General features: G+C 53.4%; 1 protein-coding gene across 3 annotated transcripts in view; it reads left to right on the forward strand.

The window, feature by feature from the left end:
• The window catches only part of LOC121284491 (cGMP-dependent 3',5'-cyclic phosphodiesterase), a 401,388-nt gene that overhangs the window by 286,142 nt on the left and 94,602 nt on the right, over positions 1 to 20,644 (forward strand). For all 3 annotated transcript variants that reach the window (XM_041200018.1, XM_041200020.1, XM_041200019.1), the window contains exons 14-15: positions 16,630 to 16,669; positions 19,174 to 19,237. In XM_041200018.1, the coding sequence (XP_041055952.1) occupies positions 16,630 to 16,669; positions 19,174 to 19,237 (104 nt within the window). The remainder of the gene's footprint in view (positions 1 to 16,629; positions 16,670 to 19,173; positions 19,238 to 20,644) is intronic.

Below are 20,644 nucleotides of genomic sequence, written 5' to 3' on the forward strand. Positions count from 1 at the left end.
CATATCCCACATACCCGCACCTTCCCCATATCCCTCACTCCCACACACCCACATCTTCCCCATATCCCTCACTCCCACCCATCTGCACCTTCCCCATATCCCTCACTCCCACCCACCTACACCTTCCCCATATCCCTCACTCCCACACACCCGCATCTTCCCCATATCCCTCACTCCCACACACCCGCATCTTCCCCATATCTCTCGCTCCCATCCTCCTGCACCTTCCCCATATCCCTCACTCCCACCCACCTGCATCTTCCCATATCCCTCACTCCCACCCACACGCACCTTCCCCATATCCCTCACTCCCACACACCTGCATCTTCCCCATATCCCTCACTGCCATCCATCTGCATCTTCCCCATATCCCTCACTCCCACACACCTGCATCTTCCCCATATCCCTCACTGCCATCCATCTGCATCTTCCCCATATCCCTTACTCCCACACACCTGCATCTTCCCCATATCCCTCACTGCCATCCATCTGCATCTTCCCCATATCCCTCACTCCCATCCTCCTGCATCTTCCCCATATCCCTCACTGCCATCCATCTGCATCTTCCCATATCCCTCACTGCCATCCATCTGCATCTTCCCATATCCCTCACTCCCACACACCTGCATCTTCCCCATATCCCTCACTGCCATCCATCTGCATCTTCCCCATATCGCTCACTCCCATCCTCCTGCACCTTCCCCATATCCCTCAATCCCACCCACCTGCATCTTCCCGATATCGCTCGCCCCCACCCACACGCACCTTCCCCATATCTCTCACTCCCACACACTCGCATCTTCCCCATATCTCTCGCTCCCATCCTCCTGCATCTTCCCGATATCCCTCGCTCCCACACACCCGCATCTTCCCCATATCCCTCACTCCCACACTCCCGCATCTTCCCCATAACCCTCACTCCCACATACCCTCATCTTCCCAATATCCCTCACTCCCACACACCCACATCTTCCACATATCTCTCGCTCCCACCCACCCGCATCTTCCCCATATCCCTCACTCCCACCCACCTGCATTTCCCCATATCCCACATACCCGCATCTTCCCCATATCCCTCACTCCCACACACCCAAATCTTCCCCATATCCCTCACTCCCACCCATCTGCACCTTCCCCATATCCCTCACTCCCACCCAACTACACCTTCCCCATATCCCTCACTTCCACACACTCGCATCTTCCACATATCCCTCACTCCCACAAACCCGCATCTTCCCCATATCTCTCGCTCCCATCCTCCTGCACCTTCCCCATATCCCTCACTCCCACCCATCTGCACCTTCCCCATATCCCTCACTCCCACCCACCTACACGTTCCCCATATCCCTCACTCCCACATACTCGCATCTTCCCCATATCCCTCACTCCCACACAGCTGCATCTTCCCCATATCCCTCACTGCCATCCATCTGCAACTTCCCCATATCCCTCACTCCCATCCTCCTGCATCTTCCCCATATCCCTCACTGCCATCCATCTGCATCTTCCCATATCCCTCACTGCCATCCATCTGCATCTTCCCGATATCCCTCGCTCACACCCACACGCACCTTCCCCATATCTCTCACTCCCACACACTCGCATCTTCCCCACATCTCTCGCTCCCATCCTCCTGCATCTTCCCGATATCCCTCGCTCCCACACACCCACATCTTCCCCATGTCCCTCACTCCCACACACCCGCATCTTCACCATATCCCTCACTCCCACACACCCGCATCTTCCCCATATCTTTCGCTCCCATCTTCCTGCACCTTCCCCATATCCCTCACTCCCACACACCTGCATCTTCCCCATATCCCTCACTGCCATCCATCTGCATCTTCCCCATATCCCTCACTCCCACACACCTGCATCATCCCCATATCCCTCACTGCCATCCATCTGCATCTTCCCCATATCCCTCACTCCCATCCTCCTGCATCTTCCCCATATCCCTCACTGCCATCCATCTGCATCTTCCCCATATCCCTCACTCCCACGCACCTGCATCTTCCTCATATCCCTCACTGCCATCCATCTGCATCTTCCCATATCCCTCACTCCCATCCTCCTGCATCTTCCCCAGATCCCTCACTCCAACCCACATGCACTTTCCCCAAATCCCTCACTCCCACACACCTGCATCTTCCCCATATCCCTCACTGCCATCCATCTGCATCATCCCCATATCCCTCACTCCCACATACCTGCATCTTCCCCATATCGCTCACTCCCACACACCCACATCTTCCAAATATCTCTCGCTCCCACCCACCCGCATCTTCCCCATATCCCTCACTCCCACCCACCTACATTTTCCACATATCCCACATACCCGCATCATCCCCATATCCCTCACTCCCACACACCCACATCTTCCCAATATCCCTCACTCCCACCCATCTGCACCTTCCCCATATCCCTCACTCCCACCCAACTACACCTTCCCCATATCCCTCACTCCAACACACTCGCATCTTCCCCACATCCCTCACTCCCACACACCCGCATCTTCCCCATATCTCTCGCTACCATCCTCCTGCACCTTCCCCATATCCCTCACTCCCACCCACCTGTATGTTCCCATATCCCTCACTCACACCCACACGCACCTTCCCCATATCCCTCACTCCCACACACCTGTTTCTTCCCCATATCCCTCACTGCCATCCATCTGCATCTTCCCCATATCCCTCACTCCCATCCTCCTGCATCTTCCCCATATCCCTCGCTCCCATCCACCTACATCTTCCTCATATCCCTCGCACCCACCCATCTGCATCTTCCCCATATCCCTCACTCCCACCCACCCGCATCTTCCCCATATCCCTCACTCCCACTCACCCGCATCTTCCCCCTATCCCTCACTGCCATCCATCTGCATCTTCCCATATCCCTCACTCCCATCCTCCTGCATCTTCCCCATATCCCTCACTCCCACCCACATGCACTTTCCCCAAATCCCTCACTCCCACACACCTGCATCTTCCCCATATCCCTCACTGCAATCCATCTGCATCTTCCCCATATGCCTCACTCCCACATACCCGCATCTTCCCCATATCCATCACTCCCACACACCCACATCTTCCCCATATCTCTCGCTCCCACCCACCCGCATCTTCCCCATATCCCTCACTGCCACCCATCTGCATCTTCCCAATATCCCTCACTCCCACCCACCTGTATCTTCCCCATATCCCTCACTCCCACCCACCTGCACCTTCCCCATATCCCTCACTCCCACACACCTACATCTTCCCCATAACCCTCACTCCCACACACCTGCATCTTCCCCATATCCCTCACTCCCACCCACCTGCATCTTCCCCATATTCCTCAAAACACCCGCCTGCATCTTCCCATATCCCTCACTCCCACCCACCCGCATCTTCCCCATGTCCCTCACTCCCACCGACCTGCATCTTCCCCATGTCCCTCGCTCCCATCCTCCTCCATCTTCCGCATATCCCTCACTCCCACACACCCACATCTTCCCCATATCACTCACTCCCACCCATCTGCACCTTCCCCATATCCCTCACTCCCACCCACCTACATCTTCCCCATATCCCTCACTCCCAAACACTCCCATCTTCCCCATATCCCTCACTTCCACACACTCGCATCTTCCCCATATCCCTCACTCCCACACACTCGCATCTTCCCCATATCCCTCACTCCCACACTCCCACATCTTCCCCATATCCCTCACTCCCACACACCTGCACCTTCCCCATATCCCTCACTCACACCCACCTACACCTTCCCCATAACCCTCACTCCCACACACCTGCATCTTCACCATATCTCTCACTCCCATCTTCCTGGATCTTCCCCATATTCCTCACTCCCACCCACATGCACTTTCCGCAAACCCCTCACTCCCACACACCCGCATCTTCCCCATATCCCTCACTCCCACACACCCGCATCTTCCCCATATCGTTCGCTCCCATCCTCGTGCACCTTCCCCATATCCCTCACTCCCACCCACGTGCATCTTCCCGATATCCCTCGCTCCCACCCACACGCACCTTCCCCATATCCCTCACTCCCACACACTCGCATCTTCCCCATATCTCTCGCTCCCATCCTCCTGCATCTTCCCGATATCCCTCGCTCCCACACACCCGCATCTTCCCCATATCCCTCACTCCCACACACCCGCATCTTCCCCATATCTCTCGCTCCCATCCTCCTGCACCTTCCCCATATCCCTCACTCCCACCCACCTGCATCTTCCCATATCCCTCAATGCCATCCATCTGCATCTTCCCATATCCCTCACTCCCATCCTCCTGCATCTTCCCCATTACCTCACTCCCACCCACATGCACTTTCCCCAAATCCCTCACACCCACACACCTGCATCTTCCCCATATCCCTCACTGCCATCCATCTGAATCTTCCCCATATCCCTCACTCCCACACACCCGCATCTTCCCCATATCTCTCGCTCCCATCCTCCTGCACCTTCCCCATATCCCTCACTCCCACCCACCTGCATCTTCCCATATCCCTCACTCCCACCCACACGCACCTTCCCCATATCCCTCACTCCCACACACCTGCATCTTCCCCATATCCCTCACTGCCATCCATCTGCATCTTCCCCATATCCCTCACTCCCACACACCTGCATCTTCCCCATATCCCTCACTGCCATCCATCTGCATCTTCCCCATATCCCTCACTCCCACACACCTGCATCTTCCCCATATCCCTCACTGCCATCCATCTGCATCTTCCCCATATCCCTCACTCCCATCCTCCTGCATCTTCCCCATATCCCTCACTGCCATCCATCTGCATCTTCCCAATTCCCTCACTGCCATCCATCTGCATCTTCCCATATCCCTCACTCCCACACACCCGCATCTTCCCCATATCTTTCGCTCACATCCTCCTGCACCTTCCCCATATCCCTCACTCCCACCCACCTGCATCTTCCCGATATCGCTCGCTCCCACCCACACGCACCTTCCCCATCTCTCTCACTCCCAGACACTCGCATCTTCCCCATATCTCTCGCTCCCATCCTCCTGCATCTTCCCGATATCCCTCGCTCCCACACACCCGCATCTTCCCCATATCCCTCACTCCCACACACCCGCATCTTCCCCATAACCCACACTCCCACATACCCGCATCTTCCCCATATCCCTCACTCCCACACACCAACATCTTCCACATATCTCTCGCTCCCACCCACCCGCATCTTCCCATATCCCTCACTCCCACCCACCTGCATTTCCCCATATCCCACATACCCGCATCTTCCCCATATCCCTCACTCCCACACACCCACATCTTCCACATATCCCTCACTCCCACCCATCTGCACCTTACCCACATCCCTCACTCCCACCCACCTATACCTTCCCCATATCCCTCACTCCCACACACTCGCATCTTCCCCATATCCCTCACTCCCACACACCCCCACTTCCCCATATCCCTCACTCCCACACACCTGCATCTTCGCCATATCCCTCACTCCCATCCTCCTGCATCTTCCCCATATCCCTCACTGCCATCCATCTGCATCTTCCCATATCCCTCACTGCCATCCATCTGCATCTTCCCATATCCCTCACTCCCACACACCCGCATCTTCCCCATATCTTTCGCTCCTATCCTCCTGCACCTTCCCCATATCCCTCACTCCCACCCACCTGCATCTTCCCGATATCGCTCGCTCCCACCCACACGCACCTTCCCCATATCTCTCACTCCCACACACTCGCATCTTCCCCATATCTCTCGCTCCCATTCTCCTGCATCTTCCCGATATCCCTCGCTCCCACACACCCGCATCTTCCCCATATCCCTCACTCCCACACACCCGCATCTTCCCCATATCCCTCACTCCCACACACCCGCATCTTCCCCATATCTCTCGCTCCCATCCTCCTGCACCTTCCCCATATCCCTCACTCCCACACACCTGCATCTACCCATATCCCTCACTCCCACCCACACGCACCTTCCCCATATCCCTCACTCCCACACACCTGCATCTTCCCCATAGCCCTCACTGCCATCCATCTGCATCTTCCCCATATCCCTCACTCCCACACACCTGCATCTTCCCCATATCCCTCACTGCCATCCATCTGCATCTTCCCCATATCCCTCACTCCCATCCTCCTGCATCTTCCGCATATCCCTCACTGCCATCCATCTGCATCTTCCCCATATCCCTCACTCCCACACACCTGCATCTTCCTCATATCCCTCACTGCCATCCATCTGCATCTTCCCATATCCCTCACTCCCATCCTCCTGCATCTTCCCCATATCCCTCACTCCCACCCACATGCACTTTCCCCAAATCCCTCACTCCCACACACCTGCATCTTCCCCATATCCCTCACTGCCATCCATCTGCATCTTCCCCATATCCCTCACTCCCACATACCTGCATCTTCCCCATATCCCTCACTCCCACACACCCACATCTTCCAAATATCTCTCGCTCCCACCCACCCACATCTTCCCCATACCCCTCACTCCCACCCATCTGCACCTTCCCCATATCCCTCACTCCCACCCAACTACACCTTCCCCATATCCCTCACTCCCACCCACCTGCATCTTCCCATATCCCTCACTCCCACCCACATGCACCTTCCCCATATCCCTCACTCCCACACACCTGCATCTTCCCCATATCCCTCACTGCCATCCATCTGCATCTTCCCCATATCCCTCACTCCCATCCTCTTACATCTTCCCCATATCCCTCGCTCCCATCCACCTACATCTTCCTCATATCCCTCGCTCCCACCCATCTGCATCTTCCCCATATCCCTCACTCCCACCCACCCGCATCTTCCCCATATCCCTCACTCCCACTCACCTGCATGTTCCCCATATCCCTCACTGCCATCCATCTGCATCTTCCCATATCCCTCACTCCCATCCTCCTGCATCTTCCCCATATCCCTCACTCCCACCCACATGCACTTTCCCCAAATCCCTCACTCCCACACACCTGCATCTTCCCCATATCCCTCACTGCCATCCATCTGCATCTTCCCCATATCCCTCACTCCCACATACCCGCATCTTCCCCATATCCATCACTCCCACACACCCACATCTTCCCCATATCTCTCGCTCCCACCCACCCGCATCTTCCCCATATCCCTCACTGCCACCCATCTGCATCTTCCACATATCCCTCACTCCCACCCACCTGTATCTTCCCCATATCCCTCACTCCCACCCACCTGCACCTTCCCCATATCCCTCACTCCCACACACCTACATCTTCCCCATATCCCTCACTCCCAGCCATCTGCATCTTCCCCATATCCCTCACTCCCACCCACCTACATCTTCCCCATATCCCTCACTCCCACACACTCCCATCTTCCCCATATCCCTCACTCCCACACACTCGCATCTTCCCCATATCCCTCACTCCCACCCACCTGCACCTTCCCCATATCCCTCACTCCCACCCACCTATACCTTCCCCATATCCCTCACTCCCACACACCTGCATCTTCCCCATATCCCTCACTCCAATCCTCCTGCATCTTCCCCATATCCCTCACTCCCACCCACATGCACTTTCCCCAAAACCCTCACTCCCACACACCTGCATCTTCCCCATATCCCTCACTGCCATCCATCTGCATCTTCCCCATATCCCTCACTCCCACATACCTGCATCTTCCCCATATCCCTCACTCACAAACACCCACATCTTCCACATATCTCTCGCTCCCACCCACCCGCATCTTCCCCATATCCCTCACACCCACCCACCTGCATTTTCCCCATATCCCACATACCCGCATCTTCCCCATATCCCTCACTCCCACACACCCACATCTTCCCCATATCCCTCACTCCCACCCATCTGCACCTTCCCCATATCCCTCACTCCCACCCAACTACACCTTCCCCATATCCCTCACTCCCACACACTCGCATCTTCCCCATATCCCTCACTCCCACATACCCTCATCTTCCCCATATCTCTCGCTACCATCCTCCTGCACCTTCCCCATATCCCTCACTCCCACCGACCTGCATCTTCCCATATCCCTCACTCCCACCCACACGCACCTTCCCCATATCCCTCACTCCCACACACCTGCATCTTCCCTATATCCCTCACTGCCATCCATCTGCATCTTCCCCATATCCCTCACTCCCACACACCTGCATCTTCCCCATATCCCTCACTGCCATCCATCTGCATCTTCCCCATATCCCTCACTCCCACACACCTGCATCTTCCCCATATCCCTCACTGCCATCCATCTGCATCTTCCCCATATCCCTCACTCCCACACACCTGCATCTTCCCCATATCCCTCACTGCCATCCATCTGCATCTTTCCCATATCCCTCACTCCCATCCTCCTCCATCTTCCCCATATCCCTCACTCCCACCCACATGCACTTTCCCCAAATCCCTCACTCCCACACACCCGCATCTTCCCCATATCCCTCACTCCCACACACTCCCATCTTCCCCATATCCCTCACTCCCACACACTCGCATCTTCCCCATATCCCTCACTCCCACCCACCTGCACCTTCCCCATATCCCTCACTCCCACATACCCGCATCTTCCCCATATCCCTCACTCCCACACACCCACATCTTCCACATATCTCTCGCTCCCACCCACCCGCATCTTCCCCATATCCCTCACTTCCACCCACCTGCATTTTCCCCATATCCCACATACCCGCATCTTCCCCATATCCCTCACTCCCACACACCCACATCTTCCCCATATCCCTCACTCCCACCCATCTGCACCTTCCCCATATCCCTCACTCCCACCCACCTACACCTTCCCCATATCCCTCACTCCCACACACCTGCATCTTCCCCATATCCCTCACTTCCACCCACCTGCATCTTCCCCATATCCCTCACTCCCACCCACCTGCACCTTCCCCATATCCCTCACTCCCACACACCTACATCTTCCCCATATCCCTCACTCCCACACACCTGCATCTTCCCCATTTCCCTCACTCCCACCCACCTGCACCTTCCCCATATCCCTCACTCACAACCGCCTGCATCTTCCCATATCCCTCTCTCCCACCCACCCACATCGTCCCCATATCCCTCACTCCAACCCACCTGCATCTTCCCCAAATCCCTCGCTCCCATCCTCCTGCATCTTCCCCATATCCCTCACTCCCACCCACCCGCATCTTCCCCATATCCCTCGCTCCCATCCACCTACATCTTCCTCATATCCCTCACTCCCACCCATCTGCATCTTCCCCGTATCCCTCACTCCCACCCACCCGCATCTTCCCCATATCCCTCACTCCCACTCACCCGCATCTTCCACATATCCCTCACTGCCATCCATCTGCATCTTCCCATATCCCTCACTCCCATCCTCCTGCATCTTCCCCATATCCCTCACTCCCACCCACATGCACTTTCCCCAAATCCCTCACTCCCACACACCTGCATCTTCCCCATATCCCTCACTGTCATCCATCTGCATCTTCCCCATATTCCTCACTCCCACATACCCGCATCTTCCCCATATCCCTCACTCCCACACACCCACATCTTCCCCATATCTCTCGCTCCCACCCACCCGCATCTTCCCCATATCCCTCACTGCCACCCATCTGCATCTTCCCCATATCCCTCACTCCCACCCACCCGCATCTTCCCGATATCCCTCGCTCCCATCCACCTGCATCTTCCCCATATCCCTCACTCCCACACACCCACATCTTATCCATATCCCTCACTCTCACCCACCTGCATTTTCCCCATATCACACATACCTACATCTTTCCCATATCGCTCACTCCCACACACCCACATCTTCCCCATATCCCTCACTCCCACCCACCTGCACCTTCCCCATATCCCTCATTCCCACACACCTACATCTTCCCCATATCCCTCACTCCCACACACCTGCATCTTCCCCATTTCCCTCACTCCCACACACCCACATCTTCCCCATATCCCTCACTCCCACCCATCTGCACCTTCCCCATATCCCTCACTCCCACCCAACTACACCTTCCCCATATCCATCACTCCCACACACTCGCATCTTCCCCATATCCCTCACTCCCACACACCCTCATCTTCCCCATATCTCTCGCTACCATCCTCCTGCACCTTCCCCATATCCCTCACTCCCACCGACCTGCATCTTCCCATATCCCTCACTCCCACCCACACGCACCTTCCCCATATCCCTCACTCCCACACACCTGCATCTTCCCCATATCCCTCACTGCCATCCATCTGCATCTTCCCCATATCCCTCACTCCCACACACCTGCATCTTCCCCATATCCCTCACTGCCATCCATCTGCATCTTCCCCATATCCCTCACTCCCACACACCTGCATCTTCCCCATATCCCTCACTGCCATCCATCTGCATCTTCCCCATATCCCTCACTCCCACACACCTGCATCTTCCCCATATCCCTCACTGCCATCCATCTGCATCTTTCCCATATCCCTCACTCCCATCCTCCTCCATCTTCCCCATATCCCTCACTCCCACCCACATGCACTTTCCCCAAATCCCTCACTCCCACACACCTGCATCTTCCCCATATCCCTCACTGTCATCCATCTGCATCTTCCCCATATTCCTCACTCCCACCCACCCGCATCTTCCCCATATCCCTCACTCCCACCCACCTGCATCTTCCCCTTATCCCTCGCTCCCATCCTCCTGCATCTTCCCCATATCCCTCACTCCCACACACCCACATCTTCCCCATATCACTCACTCCCACCCATCTGCACCTTCCCCATATCCCTCACTCCCACCCACCTACATCTTCCCCATATCCCTCACTCCCACACACTCCCATCTTCCCCATATCCCTCACTCCCACACACTCGCATCTTCCCCATATCCCTCACTCCCACCCACCTGCACCTTCCCCATATCCCTCACTCCCACCCACCTATACCTTCCCCATATCCCTCACTCCCACACACCTGCATCTTCCCCATATCCCTCACTCCAATCCTCCTGCATCTTTTCATATCCCTCACTCCCACCCACATGCACTTTCCCCAAATCCCTCACTCCCACACACCTGCATCTTCCCCATATCCCTCACTGCCATCCATCTGCATCTTCCCCATATCCCTCACTCCCACATACCTGCATCTTCCCCATATCCCTCACTCACAAACACCCACATCTTCCACATATCTCTCGCTCCCACCCACCCGCATCTTCCCCATATCCCTCACACCCACCCACCTGCATTTTCCCCATATCCCACATACCCGCATCTTCCCCATATCCCTCACTCCCACACACCCACATCTTCCCCATATCCCTCACTCCCACCCATCTGCACCTTCCCCATATCCCTCACTCCCACCCAACTACACCTTCCCCATATCCCTCACTCCCACACACTCGCATCTTCCCCATGTCCCTCACTCCCACACACCCTCATCTTCCCCATATCTCTCGCTACCATCCTCCTGCACCTTCCCCATATCCCTCACTCCCACCGACCTGCATCTTCCCATATCCCTCACTCCCACCCACACGCACCTTCCCCATATCCCTCACTCCCACACACCTGCATCTTCCCTATATCCCTCACTGCCATCCATCTGCATCTTCCCCATATCCCTCACTCCCACACACCTGCATCTTCCCCATATCCCTCACTGCCATCCATCTGCATCTTCCCCATATCCCTCACTCCCACACACCTGCATCTTCCCCATATCCCTCACTGCCATCCATCTGCATCTTCCCCATATCCCTCACTCCCACACACCTGCATCTTCCCCATATCCCTCACTGCCATCCATCTGCATCTTTCCCATATCCCTCACTCCCATCCTCCTCCATCTTCCCCATATCCCTCACTCCCACCCACATGCACTTTCCCCAAATCCCTCACTCCCACACACCCGCATCTTCCCCATATCCCTCACTCCCACACACTCCCATCTTCCCCATATCCCTCACTCCCACACACTCGCATCTTCCCCATATCCCTCATTCCCACCCACCTGCACCTTCCCCATATCCCTCACTCCCACATACCCGCATCTTCCCCATATCCCTCACTCCCACACACCCACATCTTCCACATATCTCTCACTCCCACCCACCCGCATCTTCCCCATATCCCTCACTTCCACCCACCTGCATTTTCCCCATATCCCACATACCCGCATCTTCCCCATATCCCTCACTCCCACACACCCACATCTTCCCCATATCCCTCACTCCCACCCATCTGCACCTTCCCCATATCCCTCACTCCCACCCACCTACACCTTCCCCATATCCCTCACTCCCACACACTCGCATCTTCCCCATATCGCTCACTCCCACACACTCGCATCTTCCCCATATCTCTCACTCCCACACACCCACATCTTCCCCATATCCCTCACTCCCACCCATCTGCACCTTCCCCATATCCCTCACTCCCACCCACCTACACCTTCCCCATATCCCTCACTCCCACACACCTACATCTTCCCCATATTCCTCACTCCCACACACCTGCATCTTCCCCATTTCCCTCACTCCCACCCACCTGCATCTTCCCAATATCCCTCACTCACAACCGCCTGCATCTTCCCATATCCCTCTCTCCCACCCACCCACATCGTCCCCATATCCCTCACTCCAACCCACCTGCATCTTCCCCAAATCCCTCGCTCCCATCCTCCTGCATCTTCCCCATATCCCTCACTCCCACCCACATGCACTTTCCCCAAATCCCTCACTCCCACACACCTGCATCTTCCCCATATCCCTCACTGTCATCCATCTGCATCTTCCCCATATTCCTCACTCCCACATACCCGCATCTTCCCCATATCCCTCACTCCCACACACCCACATCTTCCCCATATCTCTCGCTCCCACCCACCCGCATCTTCCCCATATCCCTCACTGCCACCCATCTGCATCTTCCCCATATCCCTCACTCCCACCCACCCGCATCTTCCCGATATCCCTCGCTCCCATCCACCTGCATCTTCCCCGTATCCCTCACTCCCACACACCCACATCTTATCCATATCCCTCACTCTCACCCACCTGCATTTTCCCCATATCACACATACCTACATCTTTCCCATATCCCTCACTCCCACCCACCTACACCTTCCCCATATCCCTCACTCCCACCCACCTGCACTTTCCCCATATCCCTCACTCCCACACACTCGCATCTTCCCCATATCCCTCACTCCCACACACTCGCATCTTCTCCATATCCCTCACTCCCACCCACCCACATCTTCCCCATATCTCTCACTCCCACCCATCTGCACCTTCCCCATATCCCTCACTCCCACCCACCTACACCTTCCCCATATCCCTCACTCCCACACACCTGCATCTTCCCCATATCCCTCACTCCCACCCACCTGCACCTTCCCCATATCCCTCACTCCCACACACCTGCATCTTCCCCATATCCCTCACTCCCACCCACCTGTATCTTCCCCATATCCCTCACTCCCACCCGCCTGCATCTTCCCATATCCCTCACTCCCACCCACCCGCATCTTCCCCATATCCCTCACTCCCACCCACCTGCATCTTCCCCATATCCCTCACTCCCACCCACCTGCATCTTCCCCATATCCCTCGCTCCCATCCTCCTGCATCTTCCCCATATCCCTCTCTCCCACCCACCTGCATCTTCCCCATATCCCTTGCTCCCACACATCTGCATCTTCCCCATATCCCTTGCTCCCACACATCTGCATCTTCCCCATATCCCTTGCTCCTACACACCCACATCTTCCCCATATCTCTCACTTCCACCCGCCTGCATCTTCCCCATATCCCCGACTCCCACCCACCCACCTGCACCTTCCCCATATCCCTCACTCCCACCCACCCACCTGCACCTTCCCCATATCCCTCACTCCCACCCACCCGCATCTGCCCCATATCCCTCACTCCCACACCCCCACCTTCTCTCCATATCCCTCAATCCCATACCTCCAAAACTCTCACTCCATAAATATACCTAATTCTCTCGACTCCATTTACACTCAGTGCTTCTGGATTGTTCTCTGCAGACCATTCCCACATCTGAACCACCCCATCCCTTTACTAACGTTCCTTCACATGCTGCATCCTCTCAGGTTGACTCAGGTTTCCCCTGGATCTGGAACCTCCCACCCACCCCCGGTTGGTGAATAGGCCCCTTGGCAGTTTCAAGCAGATCGCCCAGAAATCTGTACTTTTCGGAAAGGTTTCAAGTTCCCCCCCCCACCCCCGGATAGACAGCTCCACAGGAGACATCTCCAGACAGCCGCAATAATCAAAATGCCTTTGACAGACTCTGCCCCAGCTCCAAGGGATAATTAATACCAGGAATTTTTGTGGGATTTTCAGCAGCTCTGAGCCCTCTGCTCAATCATCTGCTGAACAGCTCTGACTACACCTGGATTTTAAAATTCACATCCTCACTTTCAAATCCCCCACCTCCCTAGCTCTGTAACCTCCTCCAGCCCTTACAACCCTCCGAGATCTCTGCGCTCCCCCAATCCTGGCCTGTTCAGCACGATTTTAAACATTACACCATTGGTGGTCATGTCTTCAGCTGCCAGGGCCCTAAGTTCTGGGATTGCCTCTCTAAACCTCCCTCTCCTATTTTAAGATCCTGCTTAAACCCTACCTCTTTGACCAAGATTTTGGTTTACTTGGTCCAAATACCTCTTTATGTGTCTTGGTGTCAAAATTTGATTGATAACACTCCTGTGAAGCACTTTCAGATGTTTTGTTCTGTTAATGGTTGGATATAAATGTAAGTTGAGTTGTGATGAATAATAAGCTGAGCTCCCAGTGAGGAGTCATGATCGGAGGGAGCTGGGGCCAGAGGAACAGGAGGGAGGCCCTTCTGTTCAGTTAGATTACGGCTGACATGTATCTTAACTCTGTCATCCCTGTATCAACCAATCCCCTCACCCGACAAAAATTCAGCACTCTCAATTTTGAAGTTTTCAGTTGACTCCCCAGCACCGAAAGGTTTTTGCGGGGGAGAGTCCCAGGTTTCCCACCCCCATTCTGTGAAGGTGCTTCCTGGCATCACCCCTGAACAGCCTGGCTCTCATCCCGAGATTCTGCCCCCTCGTTCTGGATTTCCCCCCCACGTGAGCAAACAGGTCCTAATCTATCAAATCCTTTTATCATTTTGCACACATACACGCCACACACATGTGCAGACACGCTGACATGCACACAAATATACACACGCACCACATACAAACATGCACACAGACATGGACCTTTTAGTTCTTTTATCAATTTACCACCTTGATGTAATTAACATTATTAAACACTAGCGAGTGAGAGAGAGAGAGAGAGAGAGATAGGTTAACAGTTTAACCATGTCAGGAAATATGTGTGAGAGCGTGTGCGTGAGTTTATGTGTGTGACAGTGTCAGTGTGTGTGTGTGTTTCTGTGAGCATGTATGTGTGTGTGTGTGTGTGTCTGACTATGTGAGTGTGTGTGTGTCTCTATGTGTGAGTGTGTGCTCAAATGTGTGAGAGTCTGTGTATGTGTGTGCGTGTGTGCGAGAGTGTGTGAATGAGTGTTAGTGTGTGTGCGAGTATGAGAGAGTGTGAATGTGTGACTCTGTGTGTTTGTGTGTATGTGCGAACGTGAATGTGTGTTTATGCGTGTGTGAGTATGTGAGAGTATGAATGTGTGTGTGTGTGTGTGTGTGTGACTGTGAATGTGTGTGAGAGTGCATAAGTGGGATTGGGGAGTACTTTAAGTGTCTGTACGTGAGAGTGAGTGTGAGTGTGATAGTGTGTGTGAGTGTGAATGTTTGTGGGTGTGCATAAATGGGATTGAGGGGTACGTTGAATGTGTGTGTATGAGTGTGTGAGTCTGTCTGAGTGAGTGTGAATGTGTGAGTCTGAGTATGTGTGAGTGTGAATGTGTGAGTCTGAGTATGTGTATGTGAGTGTGAATGTGTGAGTCTGAGTATGTGTATGTGTGTGTGAATGTGTGAGTGCGTGTGAGTGTGTGTGAGTGTAATTCTGTCTGAGTGAGTGTGTGTGTATGTGAGTGTGTGTGTGAATGTGTTTCTGTCTGAGTGTGTGAGTGTGTGTGTGAATGTGTTTCTGTCTGAGTGTGTGAGTGTGTATGTGAGTGTGTGTGAGAATGTGCTTCTGTCTGAGTGTGTGTGTGTGTGTGAGTGTGAATGTGTGAGTGTGTGAGTGTGTGAATGTGTTTCTGTCTGAGTGTGTGTGTGTGAGTGTGAATGTGTTTCTGTCTGAGTGTGTGAGTGTGAATGTGTGAGTGTGTGAGTGAGTGTGAGTCTCTGTGCTGTGTGAAGGAGTGGGTAGGTGGGAGGGGTTTTGAAACAGTCCTGATGGTTTGTACCTCTTTTTGCTGCCAACACTGGGAAGTGTCCAGTGCCCCTGGTCCACAGCGATTGCTCACAGCATTGGGAGAATCAGAAAGACAGTGGGAGGGGATGCCCAGATGAAATAAGACAGAAGAGTTGGTGATATCGCGGTGTGCCCTTGAACTGTAAACTCTGGGTAAAGGTCCAAACAGCCATCGACCCTGTTAATCTCCAAACTGCTACTAAAGCTGAATGTTTTCTCTCTCTCTCTGCAGGCTCTACTTCAAGTTGCAAGAAATCTCTTCACACATTTGGGTAATTAAATCTGTTTCTCCACCCTGTTATAAAAGAGGCTTAAAAAGAGCAAACTCACAGCTCACATTAATCTTGATCAGAGATGGAACATTGCTGGAGATTCTGTGCGGATCGATGAAGAGAAAACAGCCCGGTTAGCTGGGATGCTGGAGTTAGTCTGGACGGGGTGGAGTGGGGGGTGGGTTGGGGGGGGGAAGCAATGCTCTCCATCCTGAGTCCCACCAGACTTGAAACAGACCTTTGACCCCGAAATGCACGTGGCTAAATTCCCTCTATGGACTTGCCAACCCAGGGCTGTGTGTATTCCTGGAGGTTTTGTCACATGCCTCCAACTCCACCCCCCCCACCCCCCCTCACACACTTCCGCCATTGATCACCTGACCCATCCATTCCCACGGTGCCTCTCAACCAATCAGGAAAGAATCAAACTCTTCATCTGGTGATTGGATGGTTTGTATCGTCTAGTTGAAATCAGCCATTTCCCCTCCTCTCCACCATTCTTCAGTTTTTTTTTAATATTAAATTAAAAATAGTCAAGGAAAATGTAAAAAAAATAAAAGCAATTTCTTTTAACTTTCCTCCTGGGTGTTTCTGCATGCAGCTGTGGCCTGGAGATTAATCTTCAATCCCTGGGATCTCCAGGGCAATCCTGGAGAGGGTTGGCAACCCATATTCACCACCCGCGTGATGGTGTTGACCATCTTGGTTGGGACACCAGGTCCTGAGGGTCTATCTGCAGGTGGACCAGTTGGAGTATTGAGCAACGTGTTCATTCTCAGATGATGAGCCGCCTCCTTGAACCGCCGCAGTCCATGTGGTGTAGGTACACCCACAGCGCTGTTAGGGAGGGAGTTGCAGGATTTGGACCCAGCGACAGTGAAGGAACGGCCGATGTATTTCCAAGTCAGGTTGGTGAGTGGCATGGAGGGGAACTTCCAGGTGGTGGTGGTTCCCATGTGTCTGCTGCCCCTGTTCGTCTAGGTGGCGGTGCTTGTGGGTTTGGAAGGTTCTGTCGAAGGAGCCTTGATAAGTTGCTGCAGTGCATCTTGTAGGTGGTACATACAATGCTGCTACTGTGCCTCGGTGGTGGGTGTCTAGTTCTCATGCTTCAGGATCCTATCTTGCAGAGTGCCCTGTGTGACAAAGCCTGTATCCAGGATGCACTGGGGGAGACGCTGGGAAGTGTGTCTTTTATTTTGTGTTGTATTGTGCTTGTCAGCTTCAGGACTGTCTAATTTGTATTATTGCTGTTACCTTGTGCTGTAGCTGTCAAGAGGCAGATTAAATTTCATTTACTGTGCATGTTATGCTAATGCCTCACCAACTCCGATAAAGAGTAACATCATTTCCATCTGATTGTTATTGAAAGCTCTTCATGTTTTGCCTGCAGGTGCTCCAGGCTGTTTGCTTTGGATATTACAGATCTCTGCCTCTCTGCCTCCTCACAGTTGTCAGTACCACCTTGGCGTGGGTTCTGATCTTCACTTATGGAGGAAGGTTCCAGCTCCTTCAGAACCCAAGGAGGTTGAGGGAGATTTAACTGAGGTGTATAAAATTATGAGGGGCCTAGAGAGAGAGAGAGAGAGAGAGAGGTGTTGGGGGGAGGGATGGGGTGTGGGTGGAAACGGTGGTGTCACTGGGCTAGTAATCCAGAAGCCCAGGCTAATGTTCTGGGGGACATGGGTTCAAATCCCAACACAGCAACTGGTGGAATTTAAATTCAATTAATAAAAATCTGGAATTGAAAAGCCAGTCTCAGTAACATTGACCATGAAACCATTGTCGATTGTTGTAAAAACCCATCTGGTTCACTAATGCCCTTCAGGGAAGGAAATCTGCCACCCTTACCTGGTCTGGCCTACACATGACTCCAGACCCACAGCAATGTGGTTGACTCTTAACTGCCCTCTGAAATGGCCGAGCAAGCCACTCAATTCAAGGGCAATTAGGGATGAGCAACAAATGCTGGTCTTGCCAGCGACACCCACATCCCATGGAATAATAAAGAAAATAGACAAGGTAAAAATAAGAAGGATCTGTTTCCATCAGCAAAGAGGTCAATAACCAGGGGGTTGAGATTTAAAGTAAATGGTTGAATGATCAGAGGGAAGTTGAGTAATTATCCTCACCTGTTTGGTCAACAGGATACAATGGGCCAAATGGCCTTCCACAGTGCTGTAAAGCTCTCTTTCTGTTCTCAATCCTTGGGTGTTAGTGCTGTCCTGGAGTGGCTGATGATAGAAGGAATGGTTCTGCACTCCGAACCCGAGATCAGAAATTGGGTTTTGAAAACGGACACTGGTTATCGAATACCATCGTCCTGGTGTGGGTGCAACCCAACACAATTACCGTGGTCGCTTGGGTGGGTTGATGGACAACACCGAGGGTCTGTGGAACTGTTCCACAGTCTGCACGTTCCGGAGCTTCAGGAAGCGACACAATAAATTGGGAAGGGTTTCCCTTTGACCAGTTTGTTAAAGGATCCTCTGTTTCACCTTTTTCAGATAATGTTTCGGTCCTGTTACAAGAGGTCATTCAGGAAGCACGTAATCTTACCAACGCGGAGAGGTGAGTCTTACCACCCGGGGGCTCTGTGGTGACAATGCCAAGGTGTCGGGGTGACTCTGTGGGGGCGGGGTGGGGGAGCATCCTCCCGCCTCTGGATCAGGAGTTGTGAGTTCCAGTCCCACTCCAGAGACTTGAGCCCACAATCCAGGAGGACATTCCCAGACAGGACTGAGGAAGTGTTGCCTCTTAGTGTGACATAGTAAACTGGGGCCTTGTCTGCCTTCTCAGGTGAATTTAAAAGATCTTGCAGCAGCGTTTTGAAGAAAAGCAGGAGATATTGGCATCCTGGCCAGTATTTCTCACTCAGCCAATAGATTATCTGGATCATTATCGCATTGCTGTTTGTGGGAGCTCCCTGTGTGCAAACTGGCTGCTGCATTTCCTGCATTACAGCAGTGACTACGTTGACTACAATGACTACATGAAGTACTTTAGTGGCTGGAAAGCGCATTGAAGCATCCTGACGGCATGAAGGGCGCAATATAAATTCCGTTTTGAAGGTCTCCCCTCCCGACTCTGCTCTCACTCCTGCTTTCCTGTGCTCCCTGCTCCACTCTCATTCTTGCTCTTTCTCTCACGCTCTCTAATCCTCCCGACTCCGTTCTCACTCCCGCTCTTTCTCACACGCATCTATCGTCCCAGCTCCACTTTCAGTCGCCCTGCTTCTTCTGCTTTTATCCTCCCGGCTCCATTCACAGTTGATGTGGACTTAAGTCATGAGTTATCAGTAAGCACTTAAAGTTTAACCACACAGGACTCGGAACCTCGTCTGGGGCTACGGAACATACAACATACAACATGTGGGCTGCTCTTGGGAAACCCCAGACCCTCCAATAAGTTAGAACAGAAGTTTAGGAGCTGGGAAATTAAAGGGGGAGCATTTAGGCCTGACTGAAACCTGAAGGCCCAGAGGGAGATCACCTAGGAGATGCTCCATGGCAGAGGTGGAGGCCGGGGGCTGAAGAAAGATATACAGCTGAGGATTGTGGAGGTCCAGCCTGAACATCCACAGAGCTCAGAATCAAAGGACCTAGCAGTGGGGAGCTAAAAAAACTAAGTTCTTGGTCAGGGCTAGTTCTAAAAAGTTTTCAGCCCCTGAAAATACATTTAAGTTACGAAGAGAGGTTGGATAGACTTGGGTTGTTTTCGTTGGAGCAGAGAAGACTGAGGGGCGACCTGATCGAGGTGTACAAGATTATGAGGGGCATGGACAGGGTGGATAGGGAGCAGCTGTTCCCCTTAGTTGAAGGGTCAGTCACGAGGGGGCATAAGTTCAAGGTGAGGGGCAGGAGGTTTAGGGGGGATGTGAGGAAAAACTTTTTTACCCAGAGGGTGGTGATGGTCTGGAATGCGCTGCCTGGGAGGGAGGTGGAGGCGGGTTGCCTCACATCCTTTAAAAAGAACCTG

This window comes from Carcharodon carcharias, chromosome 11 (assembly GCF_017639515.1).
Source record: "Carcharodon carcharias isolate sCarCar2 chromosome 11, sCarCar2.pri, whole genome shotgun sequence".
Taxonomy (NCBI): domain Eukaryota; kingdom Metazoa; phylum Chordata; class Chondrichthyes; order Lamniformes; family Lamnidae; genus Carcharodon; species Carcharodon carcharias.